General features: G+C 40.1%; 1 protein-coding gene across 1 annotated transcript in view; it reads left to right on the top strand.

Moving 5' to 3' along the window:
- adcy6a (adenylate cyclase 6a) overlaps nt 1–12,678 on the top strand; it is a 52,177-nt gene extending 39,499 nt beyond the window's left edge. The window contains exons 7-24 of the mRNA XM_056235308.1: nt 1,503–1,630; nt 2,962–3,120; nt 3,223–3,364; nt 4,184–4,312; nt 4,438–4,466; nt 4,578–4,725; nt 5,641–5,738; nt 7,785–7,872; nt 7,960–8,076; nt 8,401–8,562; nt 8,648–8,823; nt 9,728–9,751; nt 9,846–9,875; nt 10,040–10,172; nt 10,328–10,591; nt 11,204–11,408; nt 12,230–12,354; nt 12,442–12,678. Of these exons, the coding sequence (XP_056091283.1) occupies nt 1,503–1,630; nt 2,962–3,120; nt 3,223–3,364; nt 4,184–4,312; nt 4,438–4,466; nt 4,578–4,725; nt 5,641–5,738; nt 7,785–7,872; nt 7,960–8,076; nt 8,401–8,562; nt 8,648–8,823; nt 9,728–9,751; nt 9,846–9,875; nt 10,040–10,172; nt 10,328–10,591; nt 11,204–11,408; nt 12,230–12,354; nt 12,442–12,570 (2,286 nt within the window). The 3' untranslated portion in view covers nt 12,571–12,678. The remainder of the gene's footprint in view (nt 1–1,502; nt 1,631–2,961; nt 3,121–3,222; nt 3,365–4,183; nt 4,313–4,437; nt 4,467–4,577; nt 4,726–5,640; nt 5,739–7,784; nt 7,873–7,959; nt 8,077–8,400; nt 8,563–8,647; nt 8,824–9,727; nt 9,752–9,845; nt 9,876–10,039; nt 10,173–10,327; nt 10,592–11,203; nt 11,409–12,229; nt 12,355–12,441) is intronic.
- The last annotated feature ends 7,628 nt before the right edge of the window (nt 12,679–20,306 follow it).

Below are 20,306 nucleotides of genomic sequence, written 5' to 3'. Positions count from 1 at the left end.
GATGTTTTTAACTGGAGCATTCATTGTTGCAGAATGATATTTTTATTATGGTGACAAGATGAAGTCTACAGTATATTTAATAAAATGTTGAGACTGCACGATATTAGTTCTACATTACATTTACAGTTTTCAATTTGAATGTTAATCTGTTTAAATTATAAAAAACATAAAATACACTACCGTTCAAAAGTGTGGGGTCAGTAAGATTTCTTTTAGACGTTTATATAAAACATTTCTGTTTCAAAGATTTCTGTTTTTGGAACTAACTATTCATCAAAGAATCCTGAAATGATAATGTGTCACAGTTTCCTCAAAAATATTAATCAGCAAAACTGTTTTCAACATTGATAATAATCAGAAATGTTTCTTGAGCAGCAAATCATCATATTAGAATGATTTCTGAAGGATCATGTGACACTGAAGACTGGAGTAATGATGCTGAAAATGATCACATTACAGAAAATATTGTTAAAATTCAAATAAATATTGTAATATAGTTTAAAATGTATTACAATATTTATTTGAATTTTAACAATATTTCACAATATTACTATATTACTGCTTTTACTGCATTTATGATCAAATGAATGGAGCCTTGGTGAGCTTAAGAGACTTCTTACAAAAAATATTACCAACCCAAATTTTTAAACGGTAGTGTGTATTTGTCTAACTATAAAGGCAAAAGAAAGACAAAAACTACATAGTATGACTAAAGCAAAAATAATTAAAACGCTGTTTAATAATAAGGGTCAGTAAGAAGATGAAAAATGTCTATGCATGAAAAACTTGTTCCAGTCAGTGGTGTTTTTTTTTGTGTGGATCTGCCAGGGGTGAACACATGTGGCTGAACCCCTGTGAACCACTGGTAAAGGCTGTGGGAATGAGGCTTCCCAGTGGGCATTCTCCGCACGGGCTCCACCACAGCGCACAAGGGGCTCTGAAAGCCCAGCGTGGCGCATAAAAACAGACTCCGTGTCCTTCAATAGAGCTGAGGTTGGAGCCCTGGTGGGTGCTAGACAAAAAGTTAGAATGACAGCAGCATTTCTAATGTAGTGTTCCTCCAACCCGAGTCCCTTGAGCGGCCTGGCCTTGCTCCTTTTTACTTATGAGGGAGTCATTGAATTGTTCACTCAAATGATTTGTTCAAAAACTCGTATTCATTCCGGAGCAAAAAAACACTACTGTGTTGCTCTGCTTGAACTTCACTTATTTATTACCTGTTTCTCGCTGTGTAACACATGTGCATAGTCAAAGTTTTGGAACAGCCTTCGTCGCGCCACCGTGACGCATTTGGCCTTCGAATGCAGCCTTTGAAGGATGCAGTGTATGAATTGGGACGCAGCTAATATGTCACAAGCACACACGAAAATCACACTCTCTGTATCACACACTAAGCAGAATGACTACCCACTTTTTACACCTCAGCGTGAAGCTGCCATCTTCCCAGCTTGAACTTTCTAATTAACTTCTGTTCCGTCTTGTGTGTGTGTGTGTGTGTGCAGGAGAACCATTGCTTACGGATTAAGATCCTGGGGGATTGTTACTACTGCGTGTCAGGCTTACCCGAGCCCAGAGCGGACCACGCTCACTGCTGTGTGGAAATGGGGGTGGACATGATCGAAGCCATTTCGTAAGTCTCACTAAGCTGTCAGAAAATAACGTTCATCTGACCTTTTTTCAAATTTATTTCAGTTGTGAGGTATAATTTTTATATATTTTTTTACATTTATTTAATGTTGAATATGAAATGTTTTATGAGGGATTTGTGAACAAAATAACACAATTATATTATTTTTATAAATTAATATAAATTAAAGGGGCTATATGTAGAATTCAACCCTTTTAACTAGCGACACCGGTGGCCGTTAAGTGAACTGCAGCCAGAAACTTATTGCTCGTGCACACGTAGCGTACAAGAGACTGAATGTTAGTAAATGGCCCGATATACTCACTGTGAAGTATAAAGAAGTTGGAAATACCTTTGCTGCGATTTACTGTTAATGAACATCCTGACACCGACTATGTTGCTGTTTATATGAATACGTATATATGCGCTACGTGCTTTTCTCTCAGTAACAAAATAGACACAACAAAAATGATGGCAATGAGAAAACAGCAGTTTAGAAAGATCATAGCGATGTGGATATGTTTGAACCAATTCACCAGCATCATGTCGACAGATGAGGTCATTCAAATCACACTGTTGTGATTGATTATAAAGTATATTTGAGACTATAGACTGTATACATCTGGCTTTGTGAGACTATAGTTTAAATGAATCCCTTTTCTTTGCATGACACATTGACATTACAGTACAGAATAGCTCTTTTGGTATTATCCTGAACATTGTATAAGCATTAGTTTCATGTGTCATTGAACAGAAGAGAGGCTCTCGGGAGCCCGTCCATCTTTTTGATGAAAATTCATACATATAAACCTCTTTAAAGCTTAAATTTAAAGTGAGACCCCCGGGGTAAGATGCCGCCCTGATGGTTGGGGCAAATGGCCAGCGTTTTATTCAATATATATTATTTGATAATATTTATTGTTTAATGATTAAAAATGATTAGATGTAAATTTATGGAATTATATATTGCAGCCACTGTTATTGTTGTTAATTAAAAGTATTTAAATGATCATTTTTGCTTATTTAAACAAAGCTTAAATAAAATAAAATATTAATATTAGATGAAAAACTTTGTTTTAGCAACTAACTGAAATAATTAAGTTGAAGTGCTAAATTTACTAGAACTAAAACTGAAATAATAAATAAATGAACGCTAAATAGAAATATTTAAAATAAAATAAATAAAAACAAAATTACTAAAACTGAAACTTAGAAAATTATAAAAATAAATGCTAATTAAAAATATGAATATATACTATAACAGTATATAAATAATACTAAACACTAATTTCAGCGTGTAGTTTATTGAAAACGTGTTTATGTTTGCGTCACAGATTGGTGCGGGAGGTCACGGGGGTCAACGTAAACATGCGGGTCGGTATCCACAGTGGGCGCGTGCACTGTGGAGTTCTTGGATTGAGAAAGTGGCAATTCGACGTGTGGTCCAACGACGTCACGCTGGCCAACCACATGGAGGCTGGAGGCAAAGCCGGGTGAGAGTTAAAGACAGAACACAGATACACACATCAAACATGTACACAGCTATATATAACACCGGACAGACTGTTTAGTAACTCCAAATGAATGTTCCTCAGGAGGATCCACATCACTAAAGCTACTCTGCAGTACCTGAATGGAGACTATGAGGTGGAACCAGGTTTTGGAGGGGAGAGAAACGCCTATTTAAAAGAGAACAGCATTGAGACCTTCCTAGTGTTGGGCTGCAGTCAGAAGCGGGTTAGACACGTCATATTACAACAATTCAACTCCTTCCCCGCCAGCGTTTAAAAAAAAGAAAAGTTGACAGTCACCGCCAGCGTGGTTCATGGCTTCCAGAATATTTTGTTGAATGAATATCTGAACATCCACAGAATGGAGATTCTGTAGAAAGCTGGAAAATTCTATAAATGGCGGGGAAAGGGTTAAAGATACTTAACTTTTATGTGACTATATATATATATATATATATATATATATATATATATATATATACAGTATATGTGTGTGTGTACAATGGAAATTTCTACACTGCAAAAATTTAGTTTTCTTAATTTTAATCTAAAATCTATATATTTTTATATATCTATATATATATATATTTAAAAAAAGATCAATGAAATTATTTTTTCGATCCCTTTTCGGAAAACGATCCCTGTTCACACGGATCCGCAAGAATGACTAAAACGCAGTATTACGCTGCAGGCCAGTAGATGGCGCATGTGCGTGACGTCACCGTTTTCACAAATTCTTGTTTTTGTAGTTCACACAGAGATAACGGTATCATATTTAAAAACGTGCACTTTATAACCCATTTTCTTTGCCCAAGTTTGCATTTTCAGGACCCCAAAACGCCACTGCCATGTGAATGAACAGCCAAAACGAAAATTTGGTCAAACTAATTACAGGATTTTAATATCGGTTAAGATTTATCGGTTATCTGCCGTTTTGGTTATCTGTCAAAATCATTTTAATATTTAGTGCATCCCTAATTTTCGTTCACCATTATATTCAAGAATCTTGACCACAGTACTTTTCCTTTGCCCTTGACTGTTTCAGAAAGATGAGAAGGCCATGATGGCTAAGATGCAGCGCACGCGGACGAACTCCAACGAGGGTCTGGTACCGCGATGGGTGCCTGACAGATCCTTCTCCAGGACTAAAGACTCCAAAGTCTTCAGACAGATGGTGAGACCCCACATGACCTGTCGCCCACTCGCCTGATCGCTCTCTCAGCCGTCTTCTACCTTCTATATTACTCACAGATCTTTCTGAGCTTCTTTGACTTACATTTGTTCCTTCTCTTCACTCAGGGCATTGATGAAACATCCAGCAAAGACAAGTAGGTGTTTTTTCTTGTCTTTTTGAGAATAAATGCAGTCGGGGGGAAAAGAGCGCAAAAGGCGCGATTGGAAATGTGTTTTTCTAACTGTTCTTCTGCTCACGAACGCAGCCGTGGTGCTCAGGAGGCGCTGAACCCGGAGGACGAGGTGGATGAGTTTTTGGGCCGTGCCATCGATGCTCGCAGTATTGACCAGCTCCGCAAAGACCACGTGAAGAAGTTCCTGCTCACCTTCCAAACCTCCAGCCTGGAGAAAAAGGTCAGACTCAAAGACACTGGCTGAGCTCCAGCTTCCCGTCCAGAAGTTTAATTTAGCAGTGCCAGATCGTCTAGCAGACTAACAGGATGGATGAGATCATGTGAGATCAAATGTCCTCCAATTTCCTGTTTGGTATTTAAGAAGGGGGAAACTAGGAGACTGAATTCTTTGGATTGGTTCATAGTTGTTTTTAGCATGTCATGAGGTTAACAGGGTCTTCTGGGTGGTTACTCACCCTCAAGTTGTTTCAAACCTGTATGAGTTTATTTCTTCTTTTGAACACGATATTATAGGGAAGATATTTTGAAGAATGTCAGTAACCAAGACAGTTGATGGACCCCATTGACTTCCATAGTAGGAAGAAAAAAATACTATGGAAGTCAATGGGGTCCAACAACTGTTCGGTTACTGACATTCTTCAAAATATCTTCCTTTGTGTTCAGCAGAAGAAAGAAATTTTGAGGAAGAGTAAATGATAGATTTTTAAGTGAACTATTCCTTTAAGGCCCGTTCACAACAAAGACGATAACTGTAACAATAATGATGAAGATATATTCAGAATGTTTTTTAGATCTTTATAAGAGAATAGCAAAGTCCTGCTATAACGATCATGACACAGAGGAACGATATCGTTGGAATCACTTTTCCAGCTGATGAATGATAAAAACATTGACAGCCAATCAGAATCCTTTCTGCTTTAAAGAGCTCGAGCATTTAAAGCGGCAGACGACAGAACTGTAGCGCTCTTATAATAAACAGAACGATATCATACGCTGGTGTGGATGCTAATATAGCTATCATTGTGGTATTCTATACAGTTGTAGTTTGTGGTGTACACACACAGCCTTCATATTTGGCACAGATTAGTAAGTCAACATGTGTTGATGATGTTTTATTTCCTTGTCTTGTTTGTAGTATTCTAAGAAGGTAGATGATCGTTTCGGCGGTTATGTGGCCTGTACGCTGCTGGTCTTCTGTTTCATTTCCTTTATCCAGATCGTCATATTCCCTCAGTGAGTGATCAACACACACACACACACACACGTTTACTTAGCTATCTAAATGAGGACATTCCATACACTTCTATTGTTTTTATTTTATAGCTAGTAGTTCTAAATACCATAACCAAGGCTTGACATAAACACCTGCCAAATTCGGGTGTATTTCAGCAGTGGCGAGTAACGCAGTCACTCCTACTAACCACTTCCACGGGTTGAATTTTATATACAATATAGACATTTTTCAATTGTCTTTTAAAAAGGCATCTGAAATAATAATCTAAGTGCAATTTAGTGTTGTCAAAAATATAGTTTTTATGATACATGTCGACACTGAAATATCTGAAACGCTTCCAATACTCATTTTTCACAGAATAGATAGACAATACCAGCTCTCTCACTCTCTCTCTCTCTCTCTCTCTCTCTAGTCTCTCTGACAGCGAGTGACACACAAACCCGCCTCCCCTCACTCACTCGTTTCTTTTCCTCTGGATCAATATTGTTGCTGTTGCTTTCATTTCAACTTGGGATTGCGCATATTGCGCATAATTTTACTCATTGCCGCAGGTTTTGTGCTCACACCCAAAGTGCCTCTCAGAACTAAATTGAGTTATTTTTTTCACTGCTTATTGCACTTAAACATAGCCTGGCTAACGTCAGACCACGTCTCATTGACATTGAGACGTGGTCTGGGAACCGCATGTTCATTTTCTCGTATTTGAGGCGTGGTTTACGAATGCCCAGAGCCGTTTGTTGGGTGCTACGAATGTCTATCAAATGCGCCTGCACGTAGCTCATTGCCAATCGTTTCAGTTATACCAGATGATGTATGTAGAGCGAAAGAAATTAGACGAGGAAGACGACGATGGGCCAGAGATTTATTTGCGTTCTAAACTACTTAGAACAATATCTAAGGCTGCATCGAAAGGTAACTTCGCGTCTGCTGCCATGTTTGATCCATAGGTATAAACAAACTGCTTCGGTGTGTCGCATAGACGTCGTCATCGTCTTGCTGCTCCCTCCCCGTTCTGTGATTGGTCCCCTCGCTGAGGCGAAAATTTGGTCCATGGTATCCAGACTGCCTAGCAGCGTGAATAAAATCGCGCTGCGCAAAGGCATTATGGGGAAACCCAGGCTAACTTAAACAGTCAAATACACAAAATAATATCAAAATGCCGTCTTGGTGAGTATTCACGTAAACACAGTCAGTTATATTTTAAGTGAATGTAAACAGAAAGAAAACGCATGTGTAATGGCTCCGTGTGTCTTAAAGTGACAGCAGCCTAATATACCTGCAGCCAAATTTAGAAAATATATAAAAATATCTATATGGCAGTTTTCCCCATGGTATCAATGTCGAAATTGTGGCCAGTGAAAATGCCACAGTGGCTGGTGAGCAAAAGCGTTAATGTCAAGTTAATGACTATAACCTAACCCTAACCCACACACCCTTACAGGAGCAGCCACGCTGTTTTGTCATGTTGACCAACAGCTGCTTGGTTTGAAAGGGACTTCTGTGTGAGCAGTGCTTCAGACATCACTACGCTATTGACAGTCTGCTCATTAAGTCTGACGTCACACGTCACCGTTTCAGGGTCCAAATCACAAACAAAAAACAGTCTCACAGTGTGCTTTAAAACTACTGAAAAATCATAATCTAACCTTTATATCAAAATCCCAGGTGGCCATACAGTGATTCATCTCTTATGAATCTTTAAAACATTGGTGTCCGGGACGCTGTGAGCCCAGAGACTGTAGTAAACACACCAGTCCGTGAGTAATATGAATAAATAGTGCTCATAAATGGATGTCTCACTTGAAACAAGTGGAGGATCCACAAATGGTATTCCTTACTTCACGATTCACTGAAATGTCGCTAATGTGACCGCACATTAACCTAAGATTTTTACAATTAAAAAACTTTATTTACTTTATACTGTTTTCACAAATGAGCACGTCCCCAAACTGACAGGTTTAGCTTACTTCTGGCAACACATTTGTCCCCAAATTCTGGTTAACTAGTCTGAAACATGAGTCTGAAACTTCGTCTGTGTTCTGCAGTACTCTGGTCATGCTGGGAATTTACATCAGTATCTTCATCATTCTTGCCAACATCCTCTTCATCTGTGCCATTTACTCCTGCGTGAAGGTGAGCAGTTGTACTTACTTACGGCGCTTTTCATTCTCTGGCGTTTTACAAATGTGTACAACTGGCCTGTATCTCTCTGTCTCGCAGCTCTTCCCCGCCGCCATGCAGACCGTGTCCAAGAAGATTGTTCAGTCTCGCACCAACAGCACACTGGTGGGAGTGTTCACCCTCATCCTCGTCTTCATCTCTGCCTTTGTCAACATGGTACGCAGAGCTGCCAAATCACTTCACACACAACAATAGTGTTTCTAACACTTCAGCTAACAATCTTATTTCTTCCAAAGAGACCGTATGATCACAAATGCTGCTTTAAAAGAACAATCCTGTCCTCATTTACTCACCCTCATGTTGTTCCCAAACACGTAGAACTTTCTTTGGCCTACGACAATACAAATAAATGATGACCAGGGTTGACAAGCTCCAAAAATGGCAAAGCATTAGAATTAGTGCAGCGTGCTCATCCATCAACTGCTTTATAATGATTGTATATTTTGGAGCTCGAGTGTGTGTGTTGTGTGTTTCCTGCAGTTTTCCTGTGACACACGGAAGCTGGTGGACTGTGTAGCAGAGCGGTTTAACTGGTCGTCGTCAGAGATGGTGACTCCCTGTGTCATTCACAACTTGTCTCGCTCCGCGGCCGACGGCCTGGATATCTGTCTCAGCGACACTCCCTCCTGCCCCTTCCCCGAGGTAAAAAGAGTGTATAGTCACACCAAGATCGGAAAACTGACACGTTACAGGTTTCATGCTGACTCATCCTCGTGTTTACCTTCAGTATTTCAGCTACAGTGTGCTGCTGACCCTGCTGGCCTGCTCCGTGTTCCTGCAGATCAGTAGTATAGGGAAGCTGGCTTTAATGCTGCTCATCCAGCTCACTTTCCTGCTGCTTGTGGAGTGGCCAGAGGTGGCGCTGTTTGACAACGCAGACCTCTTCGTTACGGCCAATGCCCTGTAAGTACCACTGCCGGCCACTAGAGGGCGTCCGTCCTGCTCTACTTCAACAGAGAGAAGTAGCTTTGAAGTGGCTTTATGTTCTGATGATGATAGAGGGCTGCAGGGATGTTGTATTTTTGTAGGCCAAAACCCAGAAACGAGAAGTCAATGTTTTTTTTTTTTTTTTTGGTTAAATGGTTTTATAAATGTTATATAAATGGTTTTATAAATGATATATAAATGGTTTCTACGACATAAAACACACCAGTAATACCCCACTCATGATTTTTTTTAAAGCCAGTGTCTTGAAAAAGGCGGTTGCTAACAACTTGCTAAATGGTAATACAGGAAATACAGTCGAGCAACCGTGGTGTAGTTCGTTAGTTAACATTAGTTAATGTACTAACTAAAATGAACTAACAATGAGCAATACATTTGTTACTGTATTGGTTAATCTTGGTTAATATTAGTTAATAAAAATAAAGCTGTTCATTGTTTGTTCACAGTGCATTAACTAATGTTAACACACAACCTTTGATTTTAATAATGTATTAGTAAATGTTGAAATTAATATTAACTACGATTAAGAAATGCTGTAGAAGTATTGTTCATTCTTAGTTTATGTTAACTAAGGTAGTTAACTAATGAACCTTATTGTAAAGTGTTACTGTAATTTCTGCTTTTTTTGCTTAATATTTAGCTTTATTTTATTTTATTTCAGTTAATGATTTGAATACTTCAAGTTAACAATAAATACTTTTTGTTCCCCCAATACTGAAAATGTGGCTCCATCTCGGATTTGAATATTCAGTTTGTGTATTTGTATTAAAAATAAATGCTGTGAGGTTTAAGAATTCTTGCGAATACAATGTGTACTTTTGCATATGTTTGTTCGTTAAAACGAGTTCTTTTTTTTTTGTAGAGTTTTCAATGAAACTCTGCAATGGTGAGACCTATATACATCTCCTTCCTATTAATCATATATGATAATTTTTTTTTTTTAAGCTCAGAAATGATTAATCTTTATGGTTTTCCCACAGGTCCAATCTCAACACAACTACTGAACAGTGGTATGTCTTAATAGACTTTTTGAGTTTTGAATGATTTGAACTGCTTTCAATGTTCACCTGTAGACACTACATCTTTCGTGTGGTTGTGTGTGCTGGATTCTGTTACATCCATGCTGTGATGTAAATAATTGATCCTGTGGTTGACCTGATCTCTCTTGCTCCAGTACTTTCAGGGTGACTAAAGTGTCCCTAAAGGTCATGACCCCAGTGATCCTCACTGTATTTGTACTAGCACTGTACCTACATGCCCAGCAAGTGGAGTCAACAGCTCGCCTAGACTTCCTTTGGAAACTTCAGGTCAGGATTTGAATCTACGTTATTAGTTGAACCACTTTGTTGCGGCATGCTTGATTGACTAAGATGTACAATAGCGTGTGTGACCAAAAATAATTTGTTCATAAAATACCTTCAGAATTTGATATATGTACTGTGATTGGCCTGTTCCTCCACAGGCCACAGAAGAGAAGGAGGAGATGGAGGAACTTCAAGCCTACAACCGTCGGCTTCTCCACAACATCTTGCCCAAAGATGTGGCCGCCCACTTTCTAGCTAGAGAGAGGAGGAACGACGAGCTGTACTACCAGTCGTGTGAGTGCGTGGCTGTCATGTTCGCCTCCATCAGCAACTTTTCCGAGTTCTACGTGGAGCTGGAGGCCAACAACGAGGGAGTGGAGTGTCTGAGGCTCCTCAACGAGATCATCGCTGATTTTGATGAGGTTAGAAGGCTGGAGATTAATGTTTGAAGAGAATGAGGGAATCTTAAATTATTAAACTAATCTGTGTGATGAATATGAAAACATCTTGGCTTTTTTTATTTGAATACACTACCATTTAGTTTGAGGTTGGTTATATATTTTTAATGCTTTTGAAAGAAGTCTCTTACGCTCACCAAGGCCGGAAATACAGTAAAAACAGTAATACTGTGAAATAATATTACAATTTAAAATTACGTATTTTATTGCAATATATTTTAAAATGTAATTTTTTCCTGTGTTGGCAAAGCTGAATTTTCAGCATCATTACTCCAGTCTTCAGTGTCACATGATCCTTCAGAAATCATTCTGATATGATGATTTGATGCTCAAGAAACATTTCTGATTATTATCAATGTTGAAAACAGTTGTGCTGCTTCATATTTTTGTGGATAGATATTTTCAGGATCAAGTTAAAAAGAACAGCATATATTCAAACTAAAAATCGTTTGTTACATTATAAGTGCCTTTACTGTCACTTTTGATTAGGTTAATTCATCCTTGCTGAATAAAAGTGTTCTTTCCTTTTAAAACGAAGGCAGTGTACATCGATGAAACCCTTTCTCCCTATTACAGATCATCAGTGAGGAGAAATACAGGCAGCTGGAGAAAATAAAGACCATTGGCAGCACCTACATGGCGGCATCTGGCCTCAACGACTCCACCTATGACAAGGAAGGCCGCTCGCACATAACCGCTCTGGCCGACTACGCCATGCACCTCCGCGAACAGATGAAATACATCAATGAGCATTCCTTCAACAACTTCCAGATGAAGATCGGTAAGTGCCAAAACCATGTAGGAGATTATTTATTAGAAACATTTGAAAATGTTTGGTTTGCCAAATCAAGGTCATGTGGTGCAACCAAGTCTCTTAAAATAGAAAAATAACTTGATATTGTTGATGTAAAATGTAATGCGACTCCCCACAAATAAAATGGTATTTTTTTAAATGAATGATTCATGAGATTTGTTACAAAACAAAAAAATCTCTTGATTAAGATCTGTGCGCATGTTTTTAAGGTTTTAAAAAAAAAATGTTATTGTTATTGTTAACTAAAACTATTAAACATTTTTTTGATAATTGAAATAAAGGAGAAATGTTTGATGGAAGAATATAAACTTTTAAAAAAAAAACGTTAGAAATTACAAATGTTGCTTTGGCAACTAACTGAAATCAAATAAAAGGACTAAAACTAAACCTGAAATAATAAATTAAATTAAATATTTAAAATAAAAATTAATACAAATGACAAAGCACATAAAGTTACTAAACCTTAAACTGAAATTATAATGGTAAAAAATGTCAATAAAAGTAAAAGTTAATTCAAAATATTAATAAATACTATATTATATAAATAATAGTAAAATAACATGATGTCACGTGACATTCATTTAAAATGAAAGTTTTACAAAACCATTTGAAACCAGCATGAATACTGAGGGCACTTTCACACTGGCAGTTTAGTTTAAAACGTGGAACGGTTTGCAGGAAAAGGGGGGGCAATCTCTCTCCGACTCGGACCTCGGCAAACGTGCCCAGTGTGAAAGCCCTCTTAGAGAACATGTCTAAGAAGTTGGCATATGCATGTGTGTGTGCAGGGCTGAACATTGGGCCAGTGGTTGCAGGAGTCATTGGAGCCAGGAAGCCCCAGTATGACATCTGGGGAAACACAGTAAACGTGGCCAGTCGAATGGACAGTACAGGCGTCCCGGACCAGATTCAGGTAAACCTTCAAGCCTGTAGAGGCTCACAGTGTCGTCGTCGTCATCCTGAGCGGGTCACGTAGAAGTGATTTTTTGGTATTTTACAGGTGACCACAGACCTGCACCAGGTGTTGGCCAGTAAAGGTTACCAGCTGGAGTGTCGAGGGGTCGTAAAGGTGAAAGGCAAGGGTGAGATGACCACTTACTTCCTGAACAACGGACCTCCCAACAGTTAGCAGTGCACTAGAATTTCTTTGGATTCCCACAATTCCCCAGAGAGGAGGATTTCTCCAGGCAAGCTGATAACAAACAAGTAGCCATCGCCATCACTTGAAGAAAGAAGACGAACAAAAAAAGGAAGATCATTGAAAAAACAAACCAGACTCCACACTGGAGAGTCGTGGATATGCCTGTGCACCTTGAAGGACGATTGTTTTTAAGCCTCTCCCTCAGGCTGCTTGAAAGATGCAAAGTCTGTTTATTTAATAAAGGCCTTTATTTGCCGAAGAAAAACGCTGTACATAAGGCATTTTCTCCAGTTTTATTTTTGTTTTTCCCCTGTTATTTTTATTTCAGGAGAATATAAATACAGGTACTCATGTTTTCGTTCGGAATTCCTTATTTATTTTGATCTTGATGTTTTGTGCAAAAAGTCCTTTATGGAAAAAAAGTTGGAAAACACATGCACATTTATACCGTACATAAACGTGTACGCTCGTATATTTGTGTGTGCACGAATACAGTATCTGTATAAATTATAAAGAGAACTATTGACCAAAGACCAAAGTATTTGATAGAAAAGAAGTTTGCGGAAGTTTCGAATCTTATGTAATGCTCTGACGCCCTCATCCCTCGATTTCCCTGTTTTTAATGGCGTTTTATCATTTAAAGTAAATCACACTGATTGACCAGCAACCTCTGTCACTGGCAGAGCGTTGTGCTCTGGATCTTATGAAGGATTGAATGATTTCATTTAAAGTCTTGCTTTTCCTTAAGAATGACAAATTCTAGATGGGAAAAGTGTGTGGAAAGCTGTGGAACAGTAGTTTTTTTGGGGGGGGAAGTACGACCAGGTCTGGGCCTTTAACGTCCTCAAGGAAGACTTCAGTTTAGTTTTGTGTGTTCCGTCAACCATTTCTTCTTTTTTCAAAGAAGTATTTTTGGTACAAAATGAAATAAAAGGAAAAAAAAGAGTTTTTCGGAGGCATCTGGGGAAAAGCCACGGCATTGGATACCACGGTACAAGACAGTTTATCGAGATCCAATTCATTCTAGAAGGACTTTTTTTTAAAAATGAAAGAAATATATCTATAAATTATGACTGAATACTGTGCTTTGTAATCTCGAAGGGGCATAACTCTTTTCACTGTGAGGTTTCTATGATACGACTAGCTGCTTTCTTGCCAAACTAAACAGCTCAAAAGCATGTCTGATTGTGGTATCTTCTCTACGATTTTTGTTTGTTTGATTCCCTTAAGTTTTAATGTTTGGGTATTTTGTATCACCTCTGTATCCGTTTTTATTCCTATTCTGGTTGTTCTTATCTGTTTGATTATGATTCCATTCCAGCTGAGGAGAGGGAACAAAGACCTGAATTGAGACGTTCTAGCAAGTTGGTACTAACTGATCAACTGCAGTCAGTGACGTATGAACAATATTCCCTCCACTCCATCTCTTTAAGGAAAAAGCCACATGGGGAAATACATAATTAAAACATACACTTCAAATTCATTTAGATGTACTATACTAAACAGTTGCTTGCCAGCTAATTGCTAACATAGAACCAATAGAGACGTACCACCGTACACTGCATGCCTGCAGTGCGAATTGCAGTGCATTTGCCTTAATTGAACAAACTTCAGTATATGATAACAGTGCCTCTTTAAATCACGCGCTCTACTACGCGAACCGCGCAATTCACCTGTTTGATGCAACCCATTACAGCAACGTTTGTTAACTCGGTCACCTCTTTCAGCGAATTGACTTGCATGATGGCCAAAGCACTGTCTTTCTCCTGCTGTGTGTTCTTCACCTATTGAAAACTTGCTGTGATAGTAGCTTGGTCATTGCATGTCAGTTGGTCACGTTCGTACCAAACGCAGGACGCCCCGTTGTTCCGTCCAGTATGTGCAATAAAAGCGTGCACGAATGGAGATTCAGCGCGAGGGAAGGAAACATACTATCTGATGTACTGTGAGCAAGCAGGAGTGTATTTTAGTACTACTGACTCTCACACTGGGGCCTCTGTCTAGATCAGGGCTGAACGACTCCTGATCGTCTCTTTATTTTCATTTACCTTTTTGTTCGTTCGTTTGTTTCATTTTTTACTTTAGTCGAAGGATTAGAAAAGGGACAAGCTTTTCAACTCTGCAAAGGAAAGTTGAGAAAAGACTCTTGAATATAGACAAACTTTTCCCCTCAAAATAAAAAAAATATCTGTTTTATTTGTTTTTTTGTGATTGCTTTGTATTGTGTTTTTTGTTTAAATGGATAGTTCACCCAAAAATGAATATTCTGTCATTTATTCACTTTCATGTTGTTCCAAACCCGTGAAGACTTTCGTTCATCTTCGGAACACAGATAAAGATCTTTGTAATGAAATCTGAGAGATTTCTGTTCCTCCTTTGACAGTTTACGCAACTACCGCTTTGACGCTTCAAAAAGAGATTGTAAAACGAATCCATATGAATTGAGCGGTTTAGTTTGGATTTCTGAAGACATGGTTGCTTTTGTATGATGAACAGATTGAATTTAGGTTTTTATTTATCTATAAACATTGATCAGTGAACATAAACACAAGCTCAAACGTGCTGCGTAACACGAGAATGAACTTCATTGGTTCTTGCTGAAGCTCAAACGTGCTGCGTAACACCAGAATGAACCTCATTGGTTCTTGCTGAAGCTCAAACGTGCTGCGTAACACGAGAATGAACCTCATTGGTTCTTGCTGAAGCTCAAACGTGCTGTGTAACACGAGAATGAACCTCATTGGTTCTTGCTGAAGCTCAAACGTGCTGCATAACACGAGAATGAACCTCATTGGTTCTTGCTGAAGCTCAAACGTGCTGCGTAACACGAGAATGAACCTCATTGGTTCTTGCTGAAGCTCAAACGTGCTGCATAACACGAGAATGAACCTCATTGGTTCTTGCTGAAGCTCAAACGTGCTGCGTAACACGAGAATGAACCTCATTGGTTCTTGCTGAAGCTCAAACGTGCTGCGTAACACGAGAATGAACCTCATTGGTTCTTGCTGAAGCTCAAACGTGCTGCGTAACATGAGAATGAACCTCATTGGTTCTTGCTGAAGCTCAAACGTGCTGCGTAACACGAGAATGAACCTCATTGGTTCTTGCTGAAGCTCAAACGTGCTGCGTAACATGAGAATGAACCTCATTGGTTCTTGCTGAAGCTCAAACGTGCTGCGTAACACCAGAATGAACCTCATTGGTTCTTGCTGAAGCTCAAACGTGCTGCGTAACACCAGAATGAACCTCATTGGTTCTTTCAGAAGCTCAAACGTGCTGCGTAACACGAGATTGAACCTCATTGGTTCTTGCTGAAGCTCAAACGTGCTGCGTAACGAGATTGAACCTCATTGGTTCTTGCTGAAGCTCAAACGTGCTGCGTAACACGAGATTGAACCTCATTGGTTCTTGCTGAAGCTTAAACGTGCTGCGTAACACGAGAATGAACCTCATTGGTTCTTGCTGAAGCTCAAACGTGCTGCGTAACACGAGATTGAACCTCATTGGTTCTTGCTGAAGCTCAAACGAGCTGCGTAACACGAGAATGAACCTCATTGGTTCTTGCTGAAGCTCAAACGTGCTGCGTAACATGAGAATGAACCTCATTGGTTCTTGCTGAAGCTCAAACGTGCTGCGTAACACCAGAATGAACCTCATTGGTTCTTGCAGAAGCTCAAACGTGCTGCGTAACACGAGATTGAACCTCATTGGTCTCTAGCTGAAGCTCAAACGTGCTGCGTAACACGAGAATGAACCTCATTGGTTCTTGCTGAAGCTCAAACGTGCTGCGTAACGAGATTGAACCTCATTGGTTCTTGCTGAAGCTCAAACGTGCTGCGTAACGAGAATGAACCTCATTGGTTCTTGCTGAAGCTCAAACGTGCTGCGTAACACGAGAATGAACCTCATTGGTTCTTGCTGAAGCTTTAACGTGCTGCGTAACACGAGAATGAACCTCATTGGTTCTTGCTGAAGCTCAAATGTGCTGCGTAACACGAGAATGAACCTCATTGGTTCTTGCTGAAGCTCAAACGTGCTGCGTAACACGAGAATGAACCTCATTGGTTCTTGCTGAAGCTCAAATGTGCTGCGTAACACGAGAATGAACCTCATTGGTTCTTGCTGAAGCTCAAACTTGCTGCGTAACACGAGAATGAACCTCATTGGTTCTTGCTGAAGCTCAAACGTGCTTCGTAACACGAGAATGAACCTCATTGGTTCTTGCTGAAGCTCAAACGTGCTGCGTAACACGAGAATGAACCTCATTGGTTCTTGCTGAAGCTCAAATGTGCTGCGTAACACGAGAATGAACCTCATTGGTTCTTGCTGAAGCTCAAACGTGCTGCGTAACACGAGAATGAACCTCATTGGTTCTTGCTGAAGCTCAAATGTGCTGCGTAACACGAGAATGAACCTCATTGGTTCTTGCTGAAGCTCAAACGTGCTGCGTAACACGAGAATGAACCTCATTGGTTCTTGCTGAAGCTCAAACGTGCTGCGTAACACAAGAATGAACCTCATTGGTTCTTGCTGAAGCTCAAATGTGCTGCGTAACACGAGAATGAACCTCATTGGTTCTTGCTGAAGCTCAAATGTGCTGCGTAACACGAGAATGAACCTCATTGGTTCTTGCTGAAGCTCAAACGTGCTGCGTAACACGAGAATGAACCTCATTGGTTCTTGCTGAATCTCAAACGTGCTGCGTAACACGAGAATGAACCTCATTGGTTCTTGCTGAAGCTCAAACGTGCTGCGTAACACGAGAATGAACCTCATTGGTTCTTGCTGAAGCTCAAACGTGCTGCGTAACACGAGAATGAACCTCATTGGTTCTTGCTGAAGCTCAAACGTGCTGCGTAACACGAGAATGAACCTCATTGGTTCTTGCTGAAGCTCAAACGTGCTGCGTAACACGAGAATGAACCTCATTGGTTCTTGCTGAAGCTCAAACGTGCTGCGTAACACGAGAATGAACCTCATTGGTTCTTGCTGAAGCTCAAACGTGCTGCGTAACATGAGAATGAACCTCATTGGTTCTTGCTGAAGCTCAAACGTGCTGCGTAACACCAGAATGAACCTCATTGGTTCTTGCTGAAGCTCAAACGTGCTGCGTAACATGAGATTGAACCTCATTGGTTCTTGCTGAAGCTCAAACGTGCTGCGTAACACGAGAATGAACCTCATTGGTTCTTGCTGAAGCTCAAACGTGCTGCGTAACGAGATTGAACCTCATTGGTTCTTGCTGAAGCTCAAACGTGCTGCGTAACACGAGATTGATCCTCATTGGTTCTTGCTGAAGCTTAAACGTGCTGCGTAACATGAGATTGAACCTCATTGGTTCTTGCTGAAGCTTAAACGTGCTGCGTAACATGAGATTGAACCTCATTGGTTCTTGCTGAAGCTTAAACGTGCTGCGTAACATGAGAATGAACCTCATTGGTTCTTGCTGAAGCTTAAACGTGCTGCGTAACATGAGATTGAACCTCATTGGTTCTTGCTGAAGCTTAAACGTGCTGCGTAACATGAGAATGAACCTCATTGGTTCTTGCTGAAGCTCAAACGTGTTGCGTAACACGAGATTGAACCTCATTGGTTCTTGCTGAAGCTCAAACGTGCTGCGTAACACGAGAATGAACCTCATTGGTTCTTGCTGAAGCTCAAACGTGCTGCGTAACATGAGAATGAACCTCATTGGTTCTTGCTGAAGCTTTAACGTGCTGCGTAACACGAGAATGAACCTCATTGGTTCTTGCTGAAGCTCAAACGTGCTGCGTAACACGAGAATGAACCTCATTGGTTCTTGCTGAATCTCAAACGTGCTGCGTAACACGAGAATGAACCTCATTGGTTCTTGCTGAAGCTCAAACGTGCTGCGTAACACGAGAATGAACCTCATTGGTTCTTGCTGAAGCTCAAACGTGCTGCGTAATACGAGAATGAACCTCATTGGTTCTTGCTGAAGCTCAAATGTGCTGCGTAACACGAGAATGAACCTCATTGGTTCTTGCTGAATCTCAAACGTGCTGCGTAACACGAGAATGAACCTCATTGGTTCTTGCTGAAGCTCAAATGTGCTGCGTAACACGAGAATGAACCTCATTGGTTCTTGCTGAAGCTCAAATGTGCTGCGTAACACGAGAATGAACCTAATTGGTTCTTGCTGAAGCTCAAACGTGCTGCGTAACACGAGAATGAACCTCATTGGTTCTTGCTGAAGCTCAAACGTGCTGCGTAACATGAGAATGAACCTCATTGGTTCTTGCTGAAGCTCAAACGTGCTGCGTAACATGAGAATGAACCTCATTGGTTCTTGCTGAAGCTCAAACGTGCTGCGTAACACGAGAATGAACCTCATTGGTTCTTGCTGAAGCTCAAACGTGCTGCGTAACACGAGAATGAACCTCATTGGTTCTTGCTGAAGCTCAAACGTGCTGCGTAACATGAGAATGAACCTCATTGGTTCTTGCTGAAGCTCAAACGTGCTGCGTAACACGAGAATGAACCTCATTGGTTCTTGCTGAAGCTCAAACGTGCTGCGTAACATGAGAATGAACCTCATTGGTTCTTGCTGAAGCTCAAATGTGCTGCGTAACACGAGAATGAACCTCATTGGTTCTTGCTGAAGCTCAAACGTGCTGCGTAACATGAGAATGAACCTCATTGGTTCTTGCTGAAGCTCAAACGTGCTGCGTAACACGAGAATGAACCTCATTGGTTCTTGCTGAAGCTCAAACGTGCTGCGTAACATGAGAATGAACCTCATTGGTTCTTGCTGAAGCTCAAATGTGCTGCGTAACACGAGAATGAACCTCATTGGTTCTTGCTGAAGCTCAAACGTGCTGCGTAACATGAGAATGAACCTCATTGGTTCTTGCTGAAGCTTTAACGTGCTGCGTAACACGAGAATGAACCTCATTGGTTCTTGCTGAAGCTCAAACGTGCTGCGTAACATGAGAATGAACCTCATTGGTTCTTGCTGAAGCTCAAATGTGCTGCGTAACACGAGAATGAACCTCATTTGTTCTTGCTGAAGCTCAAACGAGCTGCGTAACACCAGAATGAACCTCATTGGTTCTTGCTGAAGCTCAAACGTGCTGCGTAACACGAGAATGAACCTCATTGGTTCTTGCTGAAGCTTTAACGTGCTGCGTAACACGAGAATGAACCTCATTGGTTCTTGCTGAAGCTCAAACGTGCTGCGTAACACGAGAATGAACCTCATTGGTTCTTGCTGAAGCTCAAACGTGCTGCGTAACATGAGAATGAACCTCATTGGTTCTTGCTGAAGCTTAAACGTGCTGCGTAACATGAGAATGAACCTTATTGGTTCTCGCACGTCAAGTGAAAATGCTTGAGCTGATGTGTGAGTTGAATGTTTATATATGAATAAAAGCCCAAATTATATCTGTTTAGTGTATAAAGTGATCGTTTCTCTTTGGACTAAACTGCTCAATTCATATGGATTAGTTTTACGATCTCTTTATGAAACTTTGTCAAAGTGGTAGTTGCGTAGCTGTCAATGGAGGAACAGAAATCTCTCAGATTTTATCAAAAGATCTTCATTTGAGCTCCAAAGATGAACAAAAGTCTTACAGGTTTGGAACGGCATGAAAGTGAGTAAATTATGACACAATTTTCTTTGACAGAATAGTTTTTTGAGTGAACTTTAAATCCCTTTGTTTTGGTATATTTTAATCATTATATTTGAGTGACCATAAATGATG

The sequence above is a fragment of the Rhinichthys klamathensis genome, unplaced genomic scaffold, assembly GCF_029890125.1.
Source record: "Rhinichthys klamathensis goyatoka isolate OS25496 unplaced genomic scaffold, OSU_Roscu_1.1 h1tg000419l_1, whole genome shotgun sequence".
NCBI classification, from domain to species: domain Eukaryota; kingdom Metazoa; phylum Chordata; class Actinopteri; order Cypriniformes; family Leuciscidae; genus Rhinichthys; species Rhinichthys klamathensis.
This window is presented reverse-complemented; position numbering and strand designations above follow the sequence as displayed.